Source organism: Neodiprion fabricii, chromosome 2, assembly GCF_021155785.1.
Source record: "Neodiprion fabricii isolate iyNeoFabr1 chromosome 2, iyNeoFabr1.1, whole genome shotgun sequence".
NCBI lineage: Eukaryota > Metazoa > Arthropoda > Insecta > Hymenoptera > Diprionidae > Neodiprion > Neodiprion fabricii.
This window is the reverse complement of record NC_060240.1, coordinates 31,838,221-31,852,390: the sequence shown is the minus strand read 5'-3', so window position 1 is coordinate 31,852,390 and position 14,170 is coordinate 31,838,221. Positions and strand designations below refer to the sequence as shown.

The window sequence follows — 14,170 nt, the reverse complement described above, 5'->3', positions numbered from 1 at the left end:
CAAAATGCTACTATATTGCTTCGAGCAGTTATCTTTCTTACCATCATTGCAGGTTATATAAATCATTAGGAACGATGAGTTTTTTACAGCAGCAAACCCCGTAACAATATAACTCAATGATAAACAAATCACAATCAACCTAAATAAAAGAAAAATATATCCTCATTGTACATATTCAATTCAAGTCGAAACACCGCATTACTCGTCATTTTTATTTATTTTCTAAAATTCAAAATTATTCTGAGAATGCTTTGCGGGTTGTTTGAATTGAATGTGTGTATGCAATTGGGCATTTGTGACACTAGTGAACAAAAGAAAGTTATAATTTTTCATATTACCTTTTTATTGTTTTGATGTGTTCAATGGTCAGCCCAAAACAAGACGAAACAATTCTACCATCGAGTGACATGAAGAAACAATCTCCACAATCATCTGGTAATTTGAATAAAACTTATTTATTTTCTAGTAAGATATACGTATGCATGTTTTAGATTGCAATTTATGTCGTATAGTTATTTTACTATCTTAGGGAATCTAGCGATTCACAGAACGTGAAAATCAGAGAATTTCGTCGGTTCAAAGTACGTCCTCTGATTTTAATTCCTCGCTTTCTATTGTTTCAAGTTTACCGGTGACTAATTTCACAACATTGAATTTTCTCGTGCCCCGTTATTTGCTTTCGCGGTTATACACCATCCATAATTGAATCGAGCTACTGCCATTGGCTACTATTTTCCAATTTTCAATATTAATATATATCAACGCTGGCGATGTAATGAATGCAAAGAAACTTCACTTTTTCCGCAAAGACATCCGATAATAAAGTATAGATTTCGATTTTGAAAGCCAGAAAATTGTAACCAGGTTATTCAACATTGCCCAGATACTGCACGATGTTTATGTATATTTTTGTAGTGATCTCAGGTCGAAACTTCTGTTTCTAGCCCAGCTTTTACCTGCGTAACGAAAGGTGTACTGTTAGTATACGTGGTTACACTCAGCTCTGAGTACTATGGGGCTAGTTTCTTCACCATTAATACACGTGTCATATGGCACGTGCTGCTGAAAGAACGACAGGGAGATCACGTACCTAACTTTTACTGCCCCCCATTTCGAATCTCTAAATTCTCGCCAATTTTAGGCTCCCCGACTGATGCAAGAATTGTTTTAATTGACGAAAGGTGAATTTTATGTGATCCCCTGTTTGTTAAAACTCTTCTTTTTTTTTTCTTACTCTTGTACCTTTCGTTCAACCGATGGAGGGCGAGTAAGTCATGCGTGACCTCTTGCAAGTAAATCTGACACGTGATTTCATCAGAGATTGCAACATTCCAAGAAATTGCGATGCAGTGATTCACGTATGGGAATTGATTTTTTTTTGTAATTGATTCACGAGAAATTGATGTGATGTTTAAATCTTTAGAACGTTTTTTATTCGAGGGTACTGTAAGCGACGCATGAATTTGTTTGACAAATACTAGCAACAAAGTGAAAATAAAATCTCTGTTCATACAAATATATTAATAAACTCTAAATAAACTATCTTGACAGTTGTGTTTCGGGATCGCTTTAAATTCAAATGTTGGGGTTGTTAAATTTTCCGCGAACGTCACAGTGCTGCAATTGGCTGACGAGCCGTACCGTGGCGCCGTCTATTTTGAATTTTGAAAAGTCGTCTGCTATTCGAGTATCCGTATAGCGGCGGTCCGGGGTTGTGCGGGGCCCTCTAAGGTCACCTTGAAACGTCCAAACGTTGTGCAGGTGACTTCTGACAGCCGCCCGTGTGAAGTGGAAGGATTTTTCGTCAGCAAACGAGCGTAAATATTCTGAAATAGGAGTTTAAATTTAGTGAGTATTAAGACTTCTTCATTGCTTTTTAATACGTTCATGAATCTGCAATACAGTAGTGGCAAGAAAATCACCATTTTTCTCCTCTTATTGCGGAAAGTGTCTGATCGTACATCATTGAAACTTTATATGATCGTCGTTCTCTCATTTTTGCACAAATTTCTCCGGTAGTCGATCTTCATTTGATTTAATTTCAGTGGTAACTGTGTATATCGATGAAAATATGGAGTAACATGTCAAAATTCCATTATAGTTAATTCAATTAGATTAACCCAAGGTTATATCAATCATTGATGTTCAAAATCACGAGTTTTTAAATTAGCTTAGCTACTTGATTCATGAAACGCCAATCTAACTCCACGTTTGAAAATCACAAAAGCATAACGTATTCTGAAAATACGCCAGATTCCCAAAATGAATCTTGTGACGATGAAGAATGTAAAAATGATCACATTAACTGTCAAAAAAATAATAACAGATATAATAACAAAATATCCGTCAGGCTTACGTCGAAGATCAAAATACCTTAAGCGATGAAAACGATCATGGAACTTTATCGAAATATAACAGTCAGTCTGCACTAATTATGAAAGCTTCAAAGCAATTAACCTTGACTGTTGCAAAGGCATATACATATATACCTACTTATATATATATATATATATATATATATATATATATAATATTGTCAACTTTATTTTATTTTTTAAATTATCAATACTGACCCGAGTAACCTCTTTTTGAGAAAAATATCCAGCTTATGTCACGTGGGAATGTTTATTTCACATCGTGGTAAATTCTGTGATTAAATATGATTTTTGTTTCCATATTATTGTAGTCCAATATCTATTACTTAGTTTCCATGGATTTTTTTTCTGCATTACGGAGGCTACACCGATGTATGGTTTGATGATTGCGGTGATGAAACGGGTGTGGACGAATTGGATTCGTCAAATAGTTCTCAATAGGCAAATTTCATATGCAGCATGAAATGATCGAAATATCTCAATCACGAGATCTCAATTACCAGATCTCATTTATTAACAGTATTACGGATGCCAATAGGTTGTAAATGTACCATGTGGAAAGCATCCTAGCGTGCTAAGGGAGAGAATAAAATGGATGAATGCAAAAAAAAGGCAGATTATCGCGATACATGTGGTGGAAATCTACCTCTGAAATAACCAATTTGAATCATCTGTTTACTTAGATATTAACATGAGTATGTATTCTCAACAAGGTTGTTACTTCAATAGACTAATTAACAGAGTTATTTTTTTCCCACAGTTGCAGCCAGTTTGCAAAGTATATTTACACATCATGGAGGAAGAGCTGGCAGCACAGAAGTTTATTAAACCCGGTAGCCATAAAGGCAAGGGTATCGCAGTCTTCACTAGTGGTGGAGATTCGCAAGGTATAAAATTCAACGAATAATAAAAATGTCACGAAGTCATTGGAATGATTGGAGTCAGTAGTGCGTCTAGAAACTCGTTCTGCTCAATGAAAAAGTATTGGTCATTATTTTAGTTTTTGACCAAAAAAATTACATCTCACTGACGTAGTTTCATTGTTGACTTGTGAAACCAAGAAATATTCCTATTAATTAGCATAGAAAAATGCTAAACAATCATTAACATGGCCTTGAAATATTGAATTTTTGTAAATTTGTAATTTTTATGGAGAAGGTTGAAGAAATGGTAAAAAAATGTTGAATCATTATTTAAGTCACTATCTTTAAGTGTGATTTGGTGATTTCCATCAGGTAGGCATGTCTCGAACTTTTTGCAGGTATGAATGCGGCAGTGCGTGCCGTAGTACGGATGAGTATTTACTTGGGCTGCAAAGTATTCTTTATCAAGGAAGGCTACCAAGGTATGGTAGATGGAGGAGACAATATTGTTGAAGCAACGTGGTCATCTGTATCCTGCATTATTCACAAGGTGTGCTGTGGTCAAGAGTAAAATACTTGCAAAATAAATATAAATAAATTGGAGTCTTGCCATTTTCGATAAAATTTATGATTTACTTAAACTCATAAAGTTCGGAGCATGAGTTAAGGAATTCTCAATTTGTTCCAGGGTGGGACAGTGATTGGATCAGCTCGATGCATGGATTTCAAGGAGCGTGCCGGACGGCGCAAGGCTGCCAAGAATTTGGTAGCTCGTGGAATTACTAACTTGGTTGTCATCGGTGGTGACGGTTCTTTGACGGGAGCTAATTTGTTCAAGGAAGAATGGCCAGAACTCCTGAAAGAGCTCATCGAAGCTGGTACATAGATTTTAGTTTGAATCATTTCAAGCAATCAATGAATTGAATCCCTACCATAAGAGCAGAGAGAAATTAGGAATTTCGTTAACATTACAAAGAGCAACCGCAAAAATTGCCTATTTTCGGGTCTGCGTGAATTTTTTCGAAACAAAGACCAAGTGATATCTTATGAGAGCCTTATACTCAAGAACGCCTGAGTATACGAATGCTTCCGGTGTTATAGGAAAGTAAAGTTGTCAAATTTCCATATGTTCGGTTACACATCCCCATAACTAATAATTTTTTTTTTTAGATTTGGAAGAGTGACCATGCTGTTCCCATGTATTTTTCGACACTGAATCCGAATTTCACATCGCAAATACGCGTAAACCCCATAAATAATTCAGTAAAGTCCAAAACATCCCTTAAAATAGGGTGTTGCTTTACTGAATTATTTTATGAGTATACAGGTATTTTTGACATCAGATTCGGATTGAGCGCAAAAAACAAATGGAAATATCATAGTTGGTTTTGCAAATCTGAAATTTTTTTTTATGGGACTTTAATACCGAATATACTGAAATTTGACAACTTTGCTCCCCCATATTTCCGGAAGCATTCGTTTTAAATTTTTGTCCTAAATATTTGGGTATCATAAGGTATCATTTAGCCCTTGTTTTGTAAAAATTTGTGCAGACCCCAAAATGCGGAAAAAGTGCCCTTTTTTGGAAGCTCTTTTCAAACTATTTCATTGACTCTTCAATTCATTGCTAGGTTTCAGGTTTTCTATTTTAATAGTGTGAGAAAAAATAACAAAATCGTGGCAGATATCCGAGATTTGAAAATGATTTCTAGAATTAGGGCCGCTTTGTGGAAAAAGTTGCAACATTTTATAAACATATGAATTTTATTTGAATTTTCAAAGGTGAAATAACCCCTGAGCAAAGAGACAAATATCAACATCTTCATATCGCTGGTATGGTGGGATCAATCGACAATGATTTTTGCGGGACTGATATGACTATTGGAACGGACTCCGCTTTGCACCGTATTATAGAAAGTATAGATGCTATTGTTAGTACTGCCTATTCTCATCAACGTACGTTTATCATGGAAGTAATGGGTCGTCACTGTGGGTAAGTCCTACCTAGTTGATATGTATTGAAAATTTTATGATTATGAACGAGTTTTGATATTGGTTAGGTACCTGGCTATTGTTGGAGCTCTAGCCTCCGAGGCCGACTATGTATTCTTCCCAGAAAGTCCGCCCCCTGCAGACTGGCCTGAAAAACTTTGTAGAAAGTTGGAACAGGCACGTTATATGGATTTTATCAAAATTTTCTCCACCCACACACTACGAGTGTTTTGTACCACTAACTCAGCCTGATCTAACGAACGTTTGATGTCCTCGTGTTTCAAGTTATTGTTATGTATTTTGAAAAAAATAATCATTGTCTTTCTTGTATAGCTTCAGGAATTTAAGTCTCAATTCGTAATTATATAATCGTTATATATGTTGCGCAAAATTATTCTCCAAAACAGACTTGGGAGAAGATGGAATATAAATACGTACAGAACACGTATCAAATTACATTTTTAAGACGAACTCGTACGTTTGTCCGTATCTAAATATTTATTGCTTCCGCGTGAATATTGTTCAGCTCAACTAATTAAGAATCATAAAAACCCCATGAGATTAGTCTGCTTTAATGTAAGTCAATTCATAGCTAGAATACTTTCATTTCATTACAAATATCTATAGTCTACAAGAACAATACCCTAAAATATTTCACCCTAGAAGTGCATAGTATTAGTCGTAGTAGTTAGAATCTATGGTAAAGCAAGAAAACCGAATCGCAACCTGCCTGACCTGTATCGCTGTTGACGGTACATTTTGATAAAATTCTGTGGGCAATTCAGCAATTTATGTTCATATTTTGTTTGCTCAATATATTCACATCATAAAAATTGAGAAAACTAATACAAAGTATTAATTTGCCGCAACATATCTGTACCTGTACGCTATATTACCTCATGCGGGATCTGACAATGAAATATTACAGTTACCTAGCTCTGGTGGCAGCCATGGCTTCCGAAGCAGACTTTGTCTTCATGCCAGAATGGCCACCCGAACAAGATTGGCCTAACAAGCTCTGCAAAAAGTTATTGCAGGTGTGATTATAAAATTCTTACATGGTGAATGATTATTTGAAAATTCCGATATTATATATTTTATTACTCTGGTTTCTTTTCTTATTTGTTGTTGATGGACAGGTATTATTTCTGAATATCTAAACAGCCGAAATTGGAGTAAAATACATTGTAAATAAAACTTTCGAGCACCTTGCTACTTCTTTGCTTTCTTTTGATATTGATGCTACCACTGTATATCTTTAGCTCACAACCAAGTTCAATGCATATCGTGTCTTAATATCACAGATAGTTTTGAATAAAACTAAACATCATATTTCGTTCTATAATGTATTGTATGCTCTTTATCTATCTTAAGGTCAGCTCCACCACTTCCATTTAATTTTTCTATTTTCTGTTGCTCTAATAATTGTAAGCTTGTCATTTTTTTTCACACACTTGCTCTTGCTTCTACTATTCCATTGAGCGTTACTGTGTTCCAATGCAATAATTGTTTTGTCTACTTTCAAACATAAAAGTACCGAACACAATCTAATCTATTGAAGTGTTATTAGTCAATAAATTTGACAAGCCTCATTACATCACGTATTAATTTGATCAATTTTTATTCCATTAACATTTGTGCAACTTCAGATTTGAGCTGCTTATTAAAGTTATGCTGCTGCTATTTATACATACTTATGTGTCATATACATTATATACATCGATACGAATTGTATCGACGCCAATGTAACACATTAACGTTCAGCTAATAAAAATAATATGCTATTTGAGTGGAGTCTAGTGACTCTGATATCAGATTTTTGTAGTAAGTACATAAAATAAATTTTATCAAATAACTTCCTTGCTGAATAATTCTACAATGCATCATTAATGATTTGAAATTTGCTTCAATCTTATTCAGGAGCGTCTTACTGGACAGCGTCTAAACATCATCATAGTCGCAGAGGGTGCGGTTGACAGGAATGGGGACCCGATTACTGCTGAGAAAGTGCACAAAGTCGTTGTGGACAAACTCCATCAAGATACACGAATAACTGTTTTAGGACATGTCCAAAGAGGAGGAAATCCGTCAGCTTTTGACAGAGTTTTGGTGCGAATTCTTTTACTTCTAATCGTACTTTCCGAAACTGAAGTTTTAATAATGCATTTTCGGACTTTCAGGGATGTAGGATGGGTGCTGAAGCAGTTATGGCTCTCATGGAGGCAGAAGGGGACACAGAAGCCTGCGTAGTCACTCTGGATGGTAATCAAGCTGTTCGTCTTCCTTTGATGGAATGCGTACGCCGTACTAAGGCAGTTGCTCAGGCAATGGCCGAAAAGAATTGGGAGCTAGCTGTTCAACTACGTGGAAAGTAGGTCTTGCAAATGCTATCTGATGGATTTCGAAAAATTTGGCTGCCTATAAATTACAGAGCAGCCATACTGAGTAAGGGTAGGTGCTCACTGGTGACTTTTGTCATGGTGACAAAAAATTTCTTCGCATGCTTTCTATAGAAACTTATGACGTTGGGCTCACTACGGTCATGAGACAGTCAAAGCACGTGACATTTTTTGTGACTGTGTCAGTAGTTACCAGTGAGCGCGGACTCTAACTTTTAAAATGCCAACTTATTTCTGAAGTTGGAAGAAGAGGTTTATATATAACGTTGTTATATTAGTTGCACAATTTTATTTATACACATAATCTAATTTCAGAGGATTTGCTCGGAACTTGGACACCTATAAAATGTTAACCCGGTTGAAGGCCCCGGCTGAACCAGCTTTGGGAAAAGTAAGACTAGATGTTATAACCTATTAAACTAAATTCTCAACGTATATTTAGAACGCGGTTATATAAGGTGATCGAGAGAGAATGCATCGAATTTAAAGGGTAGATTTTTTATGAAAGTTTCTCTGAGAATGAAGCACGTTATTTCCTTGCAGTGGTTACTACGTAGGATTGAGTACATTGATGAAATAAATGATATTTAAATATATTTGTAACGCTGCTTTAGGATAATGACGGCCCCACCTTGACAAAGGTAATTTTATACTTCAACTCTAAGTGATTCACGCACGATCATGCATCGCTTGATAAATTAGAATTCGTTGCGTGATTCGTATCAATCTATAAACATTACCTGTTTTCTTCTATCTCATTTCATAGCAGAACACTATGTGGGGACAAGTAAGTCTTAAATAAATGTGAAGTATTAATCCTAAGCAACTTCGTCCCAGAACTTGCCTCTGGACCAAAAATTTTCAGCAATCATAATTACTCATATATGGTCATTTGTCATCTTGCCTTGCATGTTAAAAATTGTCTTTATCTAGTATTTGAACTTACAATTATTATTAATTTTTGTTTTTTAATTGTTTGTGAAATAGTTTTTCTCAATACATAGAATTTTTTTTCTTATTGCACTGCAAGTATAAACTACCCACCAATATTTCACCTCTTTTCCTACTCATTTAATTGTTCCTTCACGGAATTCGACACCTTATTCAAATACTGAATACTAAAAGCATGTTGCATGGTTCGTCAAAGTCTGCATATTTGTAACACAAACATTTATTTACAGGATCATTACACTCTGGCTGTAATGCATGTTGGTTCTCCATCGTGCGGCATGAATGCTGCTGTAAGATCTTTTGTTAGAAACTGCATCTATCGTGGGGATAAGGTATGTGAATATACTTTATTGTATTTGCAATTCCGCAAACGTATCTGGAATAAAAATATTCCAGGTTTATGGAATATGTGATGGTGTCCCGGGATTCATCGCTGGCAAACTTAAATTGTTGGACTGGCCATCTGTCACTGGCTGGGTAGCACAGGGTGGTGCGTATCTAGGTACCAAAAGAGCTCCGCCAAAAGAAGATCAATTACCGCAAATTGCTCAGAGACTTAAGGAATTTGGAATTCAAGCATTGCTAATCATTGGTGGATTTGAGGTATGGTTTTTTTAAATTGCAAGTCTGAATGGTCTGATTATTGTCAAATGTCGGTTGTGAAATTGAATTCAATTAAATGATTTTGATCACTGTTCTCGTTCTCACTTTCTTTTTTGCTTTTCTCAGGGCTACCAAACAGCATTGACATTTTGCGATGCTCGAGATAAATTTGACGAATTTAAGATCCCCATCGCAATGATACCGGCAACCATTAGCAACAACGTACCAGGCACTGAATTTTCGCTTGGTTGTGATACTGCACTTAACGAGATAACAGAGGTATATAGACATAGTATTTAAATATATCAAATCACATCTATATTTTTTTCTCCTTTTTTATTGCATATGCATTCAATGTCAATTTCCAAACATCGTTTAAGAAACGTGTACGAGTGTAGTCATTTATTCAACTTTCAGATCTGTGACCGTATTCGTCAATCGGCACAAGGCACGAAGCGGCGTGTGTTTATAATTGAAACAATGGGTGGTTATTGTGGATATCTAGCTACGGTAGCTGGTTTGGCAGGTGGTGCTGATGCTGCATACATATTTGAAGAGAAATTTAACATCAAAGATTTAAATCAAGATGTTATTGCTATGGCAGCAAAGATGTCTGAGGGTGTTCAGAGAGGATTGATTCTCAGAAACGAAAGTGCCAATTTAAATTACAACACTGACTTTATGCAGAGGTTATTCAGTGAGGAGGGAAAGGGATTATTCAGTTGCAGATCGAACATCATTGGTTCGTAAAGTCCTAAGAAATCTATAATTTGACGTTATATCCAAGTTTGTTTTATTTTCATCAGGCTATTGTTGACTATACATTCACTTTCTGAACATAGGACATATGCAACAAGGAGGTTCGCCGACTCCCTTTGATCGTAATTTGGGTACTAAGATGGGATCTAAAGCCGTCGAATGGTTTACTGAACAGTTGAAGAAGCACAGTACTGCCGATGGAAAAGTTAATGCAGTTACCCCAGATACAGCAGTGATGCTGGGAATCGTAAGACGTCAATACAGATACACACCGTTTTTAGAATTGAAAGAAGTTACCGATTTCGAGTAAGTAAATTTAAATATTGGGTACTTTGCATAATAATTACGCATCTTCTTAATGATTATTATTTCTGCGTTCACTTATTTAGACATCGTATCCCTACTTATCAATGGTGGATGAAGTTACGCCCATTGTTGAAAGTCTTGGCTAAACACGAGTCAACCTACCAGGAAGAAGGTCTGTATATAACGGTTGAAGAGATGGACTTGACTGTTGACGAACCAATCCTGTAAATCCGCCATTTTCAAAATATATTATGAGGTAAAAATTACTCCAGGAACTTGGCTAGGAGCTGCGTGTGCGCAATTAAAGCTTAGATTAGGTGGTCATAACTAGGTATCCGGTAGTTTATTACCTGTATCATACGTTTGATAATGTTTTCTGGATAATGTCCACAAAAATGACACTAATTATAAAAGACAGCTTGAAATAAGTCCCCAAAATTTGTAATGAACAGTCAATATTCCAAAAAATCAATCGTTATATTTCTTCCTCCATAAACAGTCTATAACGGGGCACGATTTTGATCAACTTGTCGAAAATTAAGTTTTTGTCCAACTATCTAGATCGTTGAAGTTGTGCTACATGCTACTAACTCATATTGTATTATTACAACTGTAATTATTTATAGCGTCTAATCACATCATAGCGGTCATTTGAACATTAGAGTAGTTACTTATAACATATTTATCCCTTCCGGTGCATACCTCCGTCACAACCTGTTGATTGCATATTGGGTCAATCTGACTGCAGATAATACTCAGCTTTCAATATCTTAGCAACTATGCACTTCTCGAAATACAAGGTAGAGATACTTTTTGGAATCATTTAATTAAACTTTATGTCTTTGCAGTCAGATTTGCAAAACAAATAATGTAACTATTGGAAAACGTGCCCGATATAGACCTCACCGCTCAGAGCTATTCAAGTGCAAAGAAAAATTTAGGGTCAAAATGACCCGATGTGCAGACAGAAGGTTAAAGTTAATAAGATATATTTTGACGATAAAGCATAGTCATTAGCGTAAAAATAACTTCCAAGCATTATTCTGAATATTAGCTTTTGTTCTTTTCTCAAATGCATTCGGTAACACGCAAAACGGTACATTTGATTTAATTACGTAACATTATCGATGCAATCTCACTAACGAAAAATGACAAAGTTAAATATTGCCTCTTGAAATATATAAAATTTTGTGTGAGTACACATTATCGTTTTTTAACTATCATGACACAGATAGTTAGTATAAATATTTTTAATGGTATCTATATGTGAGGATGATGTAAGGTAGTTAATACTATAATTAAAATCCTACAGAGTAGGGTTGAAAAGTATTTACTTGATACTTTAAGAAAATCATTCGAAATACAAGTTTATTCTCAGGTAAGAATATGATAGGTACAAATACAGTACCTGAACAGCAGAAGGTAAGTTATAAAATAGGAATTGAAACACAAATTCGGATAACGAAAACTACGGAATTTGGTTATTAAATAAATGTTATAAACGCAAGTGTATGAAAAATATATTCAGCCAGAATCAGACTACAGTATTAATATTGTTATTATTATTACATTACTTCTTCACTACAATTTGCGATAAGAAAATTGGCAATTATTATCAAAACAAAGCAAATGAATTCGGAATGATTATTTCTTTGGCTATATAAATAAATTGATCTACTTTAGATATGAATTGGGATGTGACTCAAACAGAATGTAAAAATAAAAAACTATTCGAAAAAAGACTTTGTAGATCGTAATGGGGTACTATTGTGAATTAAAACTTTCTTGGCTAACTTTGTGGTCTATTATTGTGGTATAGGATTAAAGGTAAGGGGAAAAATTCGCATGGCACTTTTAAGTTGGGGAAGAAATTTTTATCATTCTGTTTAGCATTATTAAAAGCTATCAAAAGCTATTTGGAAAATACACTCGTCTACCTCAATAAATAATTCGTAATCGTAGTTGACTCTACAGATGAAGTTGACTCGAATCGCGTCGATTGCATGTGATGTATGAAAAAAAGTAATTAATAAAAAAAATTTGGTAAAGTTTAAGGCTTACGACCACAAAGAGGTACTTAGAATTAATTCATTTTCATTGCAATAAAAAATGCATAAAATTGGAAGCTAAATTATTACCAAAAATGAGAATGTAAGAGATGATAAGAAGTTTGAGAATGTGAGGGAAAATAATTCAAGAATGAAATCGTGCGTGTATAAAATCGCATAAATTATTTTTCTTTGCCAATTCTATTCATCTATTTACGTCACGTATACCTATGATTTATACAATAACAAACTATTGATAGAAGATTCTTCGAATAGTTTTGAAGATTTGAAGACTAGAAAGAGGCAAATGAATCTGTTGAACAGTTGTCGTCATTTTGCATTATCCGTTTTCAATGTACCGTTGACAAAATACAAAAGCTAAAATCCATACTCATTATATCAGAGAAAAATGATGCATTACAACAAAACATATTATAACCGGACAGAAAAAAATTACTAAAATGCAAAAAATAGTTGCTATTGTCAGGATATTAAAAGTTGGCCGGCTAAAGTACCATAACTCCTCTAAAAGAAACCAAAACAAACTTGCTCCTGGAAATCTGTTGAAGCCAACCAATTTATTTGTATACATAAACAAGTCTACGTATTCATTTACACAATGAATATACTATTGATTTGAACATGTATTATACATACAAAAAATGTCAATCATTGTTCAATAATTAATGAGTCAACATAACATTAAGGACGATGAACCTATAGAAAAAACAAAATGGTAATAGAAGATTTATTCATAAAACCTTGAAGTAATTTCTTTTCCATAAGTAAATTAGGCTTACAATCTTCCACCATAAATTTGAATAATAATCCTATAAGAACATTGAAAAAGTTCGGATAAAATGTGGTAGATATGTGTTTATCAAATACCTGTTATCAATCTCAAAATTTAGCACTCTTTGTTTACTTGGATTCAGGTATTATGTGAGCACAACTTACAAAAGTATATCAAAGTGTTAACAAAAAAAAAAAAAAAGAACTATTTATAAAGCATATATACACGACAATATAAAGTTTTTAGCTCTGTTACAGAATATATATGCATAAATGTTATTGATATATACCAATGAGATGAAATTATTCATCAATAAGATATATGAAATGATACAAATTTTATTTTGTATCTTTAACGGAGTTTTACCCATCATTATTTAATGCAAATAATCAAAGATTTGTGTTTATACAAACAAAGAAGTATTATTTGTTAATATCTGAACTCAATATTAATTATTTTTTATTAATATATAAACGAGGAAATTTACATTTAGTTTATTTTTTAAGAAAGTATATTTTTGGCTCATCGTTGATCGATAACTATATGTAAATATATACACATATACATATACGTATAATTTTACTATAAAATGATAGTATTATTTCGTCATTCATTTTCGTGTTAAACATTTCTTAAATTATTTTCACGCTTCTACAAATTCTATAACATATGCCATATTATACTGATCTTGTACACAATCATCAATCGATAGTCTATTTTAATTGTGGATAATGTACCCTATTTGATGTAAAATAGAAATATCTGCTTATAATAATATTGCAACATTATTGTTGTCAAATAAACAATGTCTTACCCTGCTTATGCGAAACTTTTAATTTAGACCATTGTGAAAAATTACTTCCGAATGAAACAAGTTGAATACAGAAATACACATTGCAGTACGTTGAATGTATGTATTTGGAAACATGAAACGATATGTTCATACATACGCAGTATCGGTTTAATTATCTGTCCAAAGACAAGATTTTTTTATTTTTGACACCCAGGTTGATTCATCAATACTACTACGGTGTCTTACAGAATCTGAGACAGATTACAGGGTAGTGACAGACCGGGAAAA

The 14,170-nt window shown here is 34.1% G+C and overlaps 1 protein-coding gene across 6 annotated transcripts; it reads left to right on the top strand.

Moving 5' to 3' along the window:
• The first annotated feature begins 1,706 nt into the window (after positions 1-1,706).
• Positions 1,707-13,907, top strand: LOC124176398 (ATP-dependent 6-phosphofructokinase). Of its 6 annotated transcripts, none has more exons than XM_046557632.1 (17): positions 1,707-1,848; positions 3,136-3,262; positions 3,637-3,788; positions 3,927-4,116; positions 5,021-5,231; positions 6,159-6,267; positions 7,151-7,339; positions 7,411-7,601; positions 7,945-8,020; positions 8,244-8,270; positions 8,399-8,416; positions 8,811-8,912; positions 8,977-9,183; positions 9,310-9,462; positions 9,601-9,925; positions 10,026-10,248; positions 10,332-13,907. In XM_046557632.1, the coding sequence occupies exons 2-17, from the start codon at positions 3,169-3,171 to the stop codon at positions 10,474-10,476; spliced, it is 2,412 nt and encodes an 803-aa protein (XP_046413588.1). In that variant the 5' UTR covers positions 1,707-1,848; positions 3,136-3,168; the 3' UTR covers positions 10,477-13,907. The 6 variants fall into 6 exon arrangements, with proteins under 6 accessions (XP_046413588.1, XP_046413587.1, XP_046413586.1 ...); XM_046557631.1 differs by having other exon boundaries at positions 8,396-8,416; XM_046557630.1 differs by lacking the exon at positions 6,159-6,267 and adding an exon at positions 5,299-5,407 and having other exon boundaries at positions 8,396-8,416.
• The last annotated feature ends 263 nt before the right edge of the window (positions 13,908-14,170 follow it).